We start from the raw sequence: 6,816 nt of genomic DNA, 5'->3' as shown, positions 1-6,816 counted from the left end.
ATTTATGTTTACAAAATATACGTACGTTTTTTTAATGAAAACATTGGACTTCTTTTCTTTGTACAAATTTCTTTGTACTTAATCAACTCTTTGTCAGTTAAACGTGAAGTAAAAATGCCCCAACTTTTCTGGAAATGCGGTTGTACCATGAAATGTAGTTCATCCAAAATTCACATAATATTCTTTCACTTGTATCCATTTAACACAGTCAGTCACTACACTGTCAGAAAAAAGGTACAAAAATGCATGGAAGCTGTCACTGGGGCCGTACCTTTTTTAAAAGGTACTAATATGTACCATTTTGGTAGTAATATGTACACTTTGGGCACTTATATTTACATTTACGATACTGATATGCACCCTTAAAGGAATAATTAACTTTAAAATCAGACAGTTGATGTACCCCATTGACTTCCATAGTATGAAAAAATATATATATATACTACTATGGAAGTCAATGGAGTCCATCAGCTGTTTGGTTACTGATATTCTTCAAAATATCTTCCTTTGTGTTCAGCAGAAGAAAGAAATTCATACAGCTTTGAAACAACTTGAGGGTGAGTAAATGATGACAGAATTTTCATTTTTAAGTGAACTATTCCTTTAATGGGTTAATAAGGTACCTTTTGAAAGGGTGCTACCCCAGTTAAAGCTTTTGTGCCTTTTTTCTGAGAGTATCTTACGAAAAGCAAGTTCAATGACAAGAATAAGGAATATTTCACCCATTAAGAACAGTTAAAGTCTTAATATCAGCAAGATGAACTAGTATATTGTGCAAATGCAGGGTTGTGAAACTAGGAGGGTTACACTGTGTCGTGGGAGGATTCACAGAATACATAACACTTCTGCTGTATGTTTAGCAGGAAGTTTCATTAGATCAGACTCAAAACTATAGAACATGTTTCACATGTTTGTTTTCTGTCCATGCTGGTGGAATCTGATCGGTGAGTTATAAAAACATTTATTTCAGAGTAAAACTTTCAAATTAGATTATTTTCATCTGCAGTTATGTATCGATGAATCATGAATATTGTGAAATCTACTAACTTTGAATTCAGTCTCAGGTAATCCGTAAGCACTTCTGCAATGTTTTCTCTGTTTGCTTGATCTATCTGTCTCTCTGTTACAGTAGCATTTGGCAGTTTACAGTAGCAGTTTATGAATACATTTTATTTTTCTTTATCTGAGTCAAAGGGGTGTCCATATTGCAGTGATATATAGCTATAAGATATACATTTAATTTAGTTCTTATTGGTGCAGTAGTTAAGTGATCCAATCAGTGCTAAGTATTTTTGAATATAACCTTCAGAATCTTTAATCTGTGTAAATCTGTTTGTTCTCCAGGTGTGTTTGGTGATTCAGTGTCAGTGATGGAGGGAGATTCTGTTACTCTAAACACTGATGATACTGAAATACGTGAAGATGATGATATACTGTGGAAATTTGGAGCTGAAAAATCTCTGATAGCTAAAATGAATAAAAAGAAGCAAATCTTCTCCACATATGATGATGTTCCTGATGGGAGATTCAGAGACAGACTGAAGCTGGACGAACAAACTGGATCTCTGATCATCACAAACACCAGAACTGAACATGCTGGAGTTTATCAACTAGATATAAGTGGAGCGAAAAAATCATCAAAAACATTCAATTTTTCTGTCTATGGTGAGTCGTCATTTATCTAAACATGTACATATTCTATTTACATACATACATAGATTAAATAATTGTATAGTTTAAGCTGACAGAAACATTTAGTGACTGTTAACGCACTAAACACTCACTCCACACAAACTACAATTCACAACACCTAAAATAGACTGATTGTTGTGTTCATATTTCTGCTCATTCTCTGATGTTTTCCAGCTCGTCTGCCTGTTCCTGTCATCATCAGAAACTGTTCTTCATCATCATCATCACACCAGAATTGTTCACTGGTGTGTTCATCAGTGTTGAATGTGTGTGATGCGACTCTCTCCTGGTACGCAGGAATCAGTGTATTGTCCAGCATCAGTGTGTGTGATCTCAGCATCAGTCTCTCTCTACCTCTGGAGGTGGAATATCAGGATAAAAACACCTACAGCTGTGTGCTGAACAATCCCATCAGCAACCAGACCACACATCTGGACATCAACACACTCTGTCACACATGTGCAGGTACCACAGCACTGATGATATATGTGTGTGTTTACAGATTCACTCACACTAATGACACTCTCCTTCAGTTCCTCCAGTCTCAGTGTCTCTGATAGTGTTGATCTCTGCTGGATCTCTGATGATTGTTGCAGGATTTGGGATCTTCTGGATCTGCAGGAAATGTAGATCAATTGAGAAAGAAGGCAAGTATAACTGCTTTTAAATAAGTAATATAACAAATACTATTTTGAAAATATGCTCTAAACCAGTCAACTGATTTGATCAATTAATTAAAAGTATTCTCGTAATTTTTTAGTTGAACTTTATACAAAACCAAACTAATATGTGTAGTTATTCTCTGTAGATTACACTCATATCATAATGCATGTCTATTTCTATATAAACGTCGCTCATCTCACTCGAACAAAAACAGATTTCTCAAACTGCATCAACACAGCGTTAAAAAACTTAAAAAAGCTTTCTCAATTTTACATGCTGGTGCTCAAATTAAAATCTATATGAATGATGACTTTTGTTGTGCTTGCTGAGCCTAAAAGCTGATTAAACACAAAGAATGTAAAATACTTTACTTTTGTCAAACATCCCATTTGGTTTGATTTATGTGTAAAGAATTTTTTTTAAGGAACTTTTTGTTTGTGGAAAAAGTTATAGGCCTAATGATAAATTCAATTTGTTAATGCCATTTTTAAAAACTGCAGTGTTAAACATTTATTTAATTAAGTTTGAAAGCCCTAATAATAACATAAATATTGTGAAGAACCATCTTTTTAAGATTGAATTTTGCGATTTTAATGCATTGATTATTGTTCAAACAGTTGCGACAGTTGAAGATGAGTCCATCACTTATGCTGAGACGACATTCGACAACAGAAGCGCACAGAAATTGGTGAGACCATTAAAATTGAGTATTTGTATAATTTCAGCAGAGAGTCAGATGTAGATCAGTGCGTGTGTTTGATTTTGTCTTTATTGAAGCCCATTTCCACCACATAAGAAAAAATGTATGGTCTGGTAATTCATAATTATGACAAAAAGCCGAAATTATGACATAGGCTACTACATAAAAATTATGATATGAAAAATAAAAATTATGATTTAAAAAGGTCAAAAATATCACATGCAGTTGAAATTGTGGCCTTTTTTGTCGAAATTGCAGTATGACATACTAATTTTGACTTGGTATATCATAATTTTAAATTTTTAATGTCGTGATATCGACTTTCTATGTCACAATTTTGACTTGTGTCTTAACTATGATTTACCCGAGCATTTTTTTTTCTTAAGTGGTGGAAATTGGCTTCCATATTATAATGATCTAAATCTCAAACACAACAGCACCATCAGATGTTTATAAAAGTCTTGTTACTTTGAAAAACGTATTATGAACGTATTATTATTATATCTTGTCTTATGCATTTTTTCACAGAAAGTGGAAGAGGAGGAATGTGTGGATTATGCACCAATCGCAATGAGAAGTTGATCAAACTTCAGTCTTTTTCTGAGAACAAGACCCAGATTGTGATCATTTCACTAGGAACCTCCTGCAACGGCTTCAGACTCTAAGGGCCCTATTTTAATGATCTAAGCGCATGGGCTAAAGCGCCGGCGCGAGCGCACTTATGGTGTCCGAATTCACTTTTGCTAGTTTAACGAGGGGAAAAATGGTCGGCACTCCCGGCGCATGGTCTAAAAGGGTTGTCCCTATTCTCTCAATGAGTAATGGGTGTGTTTTGAGTGTAACGTGCAATAAACCAATTTGAGTCTCATCTCCCATTCCCTTTAAAAGCCAGTTGCGCTCGCAATTTGCGCGTGAAAGACTGAACGCTTGTCCAGAAAAAAAAATCTATTTAAGTTGCCTCAAAATAGTAACGCGCCAACAGACCAGACCAGAACGTCCATGGGCACACAAATAGGCGCAAATGCATTTGCTATTTAAACAACGTGGCGCAGGACGTGTAAATGATAACTGCATCGGGCTGAAACTAGCAAAACACACTTGCGTCGCGCCTGGAGTCGCATTGCGTCGGGTGTATGATGGGGCCCTTAGTCAATGGTTGAGTTTCAGGATTTGGGATGTTTCATCAGGAAATCACAGCAGACGTGCAATAGGATCATCCTGAAGGGCTTTAAAGAATGACTAACAATGGATTAATTAAAAGATTTAAAAAAAAAACTTCAAAGGTGAAGGGTCATTTTGTGTTACTGCTCCTATGGACCTCACTACCCCTCACTCTCCATAACATTTAGTGTACTTTCAAGACCCAGCTAAAAACATAACATCTGTTTGATATGTATTTTAAATAATGTGGCTGCATGTGGCCTTATGTGTGTGCATTATATGCATATTTGTAATCTACTAAGCAACCTTAAGCAATGTAAAGGCGCTATATAAATTAAACTTAACCTTGAAAAGCATGGACTTTAAATAAATTATGTTATTATAAGTATCCAATAGTGTGTTTTAATTTTTTACTCTTCCAGTGCAAAATGTAGATGAAACTAAAGGAACGGACACCTTGCTGGGACCTCAATTATTTATGTCTGTACAGAAATGTGGTCTGATCTGCTGGGTGAACAGGTTGTGCACGAGCACATTTCTGCTGCTGGACGTTTGTGTTTGATGTCAGCTTGTGATCGTCTCTCTCTGAGGTGTGAAAAGTGTGTATGTGAATAACATGCGGTTGAAGGTTTTTTTTTTCCATTCCTGCGTACATGAAACCATTTGACTTCTGCTCAACAGAGAAACCACTTTGCAACACACCAGTGATACTGATCCCATCCATGCTGATGTTTGACAAAAAGGTCTCAAATCAAACAGAGATATTGAAATATGAAAATATACCTTGTGTGCATATGCATCATGATCTTATATACTCATGCAGTGATCATGCAGTTCAGCAGTGCCAGTTTCAGTAGTTTTATCCAGCTGTGACACTTCCTTCTAAGAAGAACTATTCTTGATACCTTTGTTTTGTATAAAGGTCATCCTGTTTTTTTTCTGCCAATGTTTTGGTCATTGTGTGAAAGTCTCACTAATGACACTGATTTGCGACGCGGATGGATAAGAGCGCTCTCTTCCTGGTTGCGGGGACTCTTATTTTGACGGAACGCAGCTCATTCGGTGGAGTGCTTCAGAGTGCGCGCGCGCCGCGATCCAGTCTTGCATCAGCCGTCATCTTAAGTGAGAACGAGCCGTGAAATTCCCTGACTAAATGCAGTTTTGATCTTCATTATGTTTCTCTGAGTGTTTAAAGTTGTGTGCGTCCAGAGAGAAAGTGAGTATTGTAAATTTCACTGTTACTCGAGCTGAGTTTATTGTTGTTTGCTGAGATAGAGATGTGGAAAGAGTTATGACACAAATGGATGCTAATGTGAAGTATAGAAGTATTTGAGTTTTCATCCAGTACAGTGTAATTATGTATAATTATTATACATGTAAGCTGTGTATTATGTTTCATGTTCTGCTGTATTCAACGACAACATTGTGTTGATGTTTTAGGGGAAGCCAGTAGTTTTAATGCCATTTATGTTGTTATGAGTGTGATTGTGATAAGAAAGAAGCATTGTTTGTTAGAGCATATCTTTTATTTGTTTGTTACAGACCACACATTCATATGTTGGCACTTCTAAGGACATAAAGCAAAGCCCATTAGGATCTGGCTTCTCCTCTTCACCTGCTTGTATAAATAAATCTGTTGAACTGGATTCCTTCTCCGACTTTGGTGTTCTTACCGGCACACCCGGACCAGCTTCACCTCATTAGCGACAACTAGCACCTTACAGTCCTTAGCCCCTCAGCTACAGTCATTATCTTAAGAATAAATGCAAGGTATGATTTACAATTTATGTTTGATGTTTGTTAATAATTAACTTTGTTTCTCATCAGTTTTTAGGAGAAACTAACTAACAATGCATAAACTTTTTTTTTGTCCACAGGTAAACAAGTAAGGTCCAAACTTAGATAAAATAGTATTGTTTGATGCAATATGACACTGGTGGGTGTGGCCACACGTCAAAGCAAAATTCGCTCAAGGTGAAATATAGAAAAACCCTTTGAGATTCAGATGTTCATTTCTAACTTGAACACTAAATGTAAACTGTACACACTATAACACTGCAAATAATAAAAAGTTTAAAAATTTGTCTTTTTTTGTGTATGGTGTTTAAATATTGCTGGCTCACTTTGGCTGAATGTGTTTGATAAAGTGGGATTCAGGTAGGGTGGGCGACCTTTAACCTCAAATTCATTAAATAAATGGACATTTACTGGCCATTCAGAATTTTTTTTTTTTTTTTTTGTATATGTGTTGTACTCATATTTTAATGTTGTAGAGATCTTTTTCATCCCACAAAATGTTCTATCAGCTGTTTTGAATTGTACACATGAATTGAGTGATATAATGAATTTCACTCATGTTTTCGGTTTACATGTCCTATACATAATGGTGTAGTTAAATCTAACAGCCTCTGTATAGAGCGCCATCTAGAGTTCAAAATAAGACTTCACATCTGGAACAATAATACTAGGGTTCTTTCTGTGTTTGTTTATCAGTCAAACGAGCCGACCTCGAGTCTCTGTGATCTTCTGTCTCTATATAGCTCAGGTCCCTCCTTTAATGCAAGTCTGGGGGATTTTTTCCCCTCACCTGTTTATCATCC

The 6,816-nt window shown here is 36.0% G+C and overlaps 1 protein-coding gene across 2 annotated transcripts; it reads left to right on the top strand.

Moving 5' to 3' along the window:
• The first annotated feature begins 871 nt into the window (after nt 1-871).
• Nucleotides 872-4,847, top strand: LOC311084792 (SLAM family member 5-like). 2 transcript variants are annotated; one of them, XM_084117076.1, is made up of 6 exons: nt 872-944; nt 1,345-1,665; nt 1,867-2,157; nt 2,226-2,339; nt 2,973-3,043; nt 3,584-4,847. In XM_084117076.1, exons 1-6 carry the CDS (start codon nt 899-901, stop codon nt 3,635-3,637), a joined length of 897 nt encoding a protein of 298 aa, XP_083973202.1. In that variant the 5' UTR covers nt 872-898; the 3' UTR covers nt 3,638-4,847. The 2 variants fall into 2 exon arrangements, 1 of the variants encoding a protein (XP_083973202.1); XR_014606606.1 differs by having other exon boundaries at nt 875-944; nt 2,195-2,339.
• The last annotated feature ends 1,969 nt before the right edge of the window (nt 4,848-6,816 follow it).

The sequence above is a fragment of the Abramis brama genome (assembly GCF_963993115.1).
Source record: "Abramis brama genome assembly, chromosome: 6".
In the NCBI taxonomy this organism is placed as follows: domain Eukaryota; kingdom Metazoa; phylum Chordata; class Actinopteri; order Cypriniformes; family Leuciscidae; genus Abramis; species Abramis brama.
This window is presented reverse-complemented; position numbering and strand designations above follow the sequence as displayed.

Coding starts and splice junctions, on each gene's coding strand:
- LOC311084792 (XM_084117076.1), top strand. CDS start 899: ATGTTTCACATGTTTGTTTTCTGTCCATGCTGGTGGAATCTGATCG. Junction 1,666..1,866: donor ATTCAATTTTTCTGTCTATG/GTGAGTCGTCAT, acceptor GATGTTTTCCAG/CTCGTCTGCCTGTTCCTGTC. Junction 2,158..2,225: donor ACTCTGTCACACATGTGCAG/GTACCACAGCAC, acceptor ACTCTCCTTCAG/TTCCTCCAGTCTCAGTGTCT.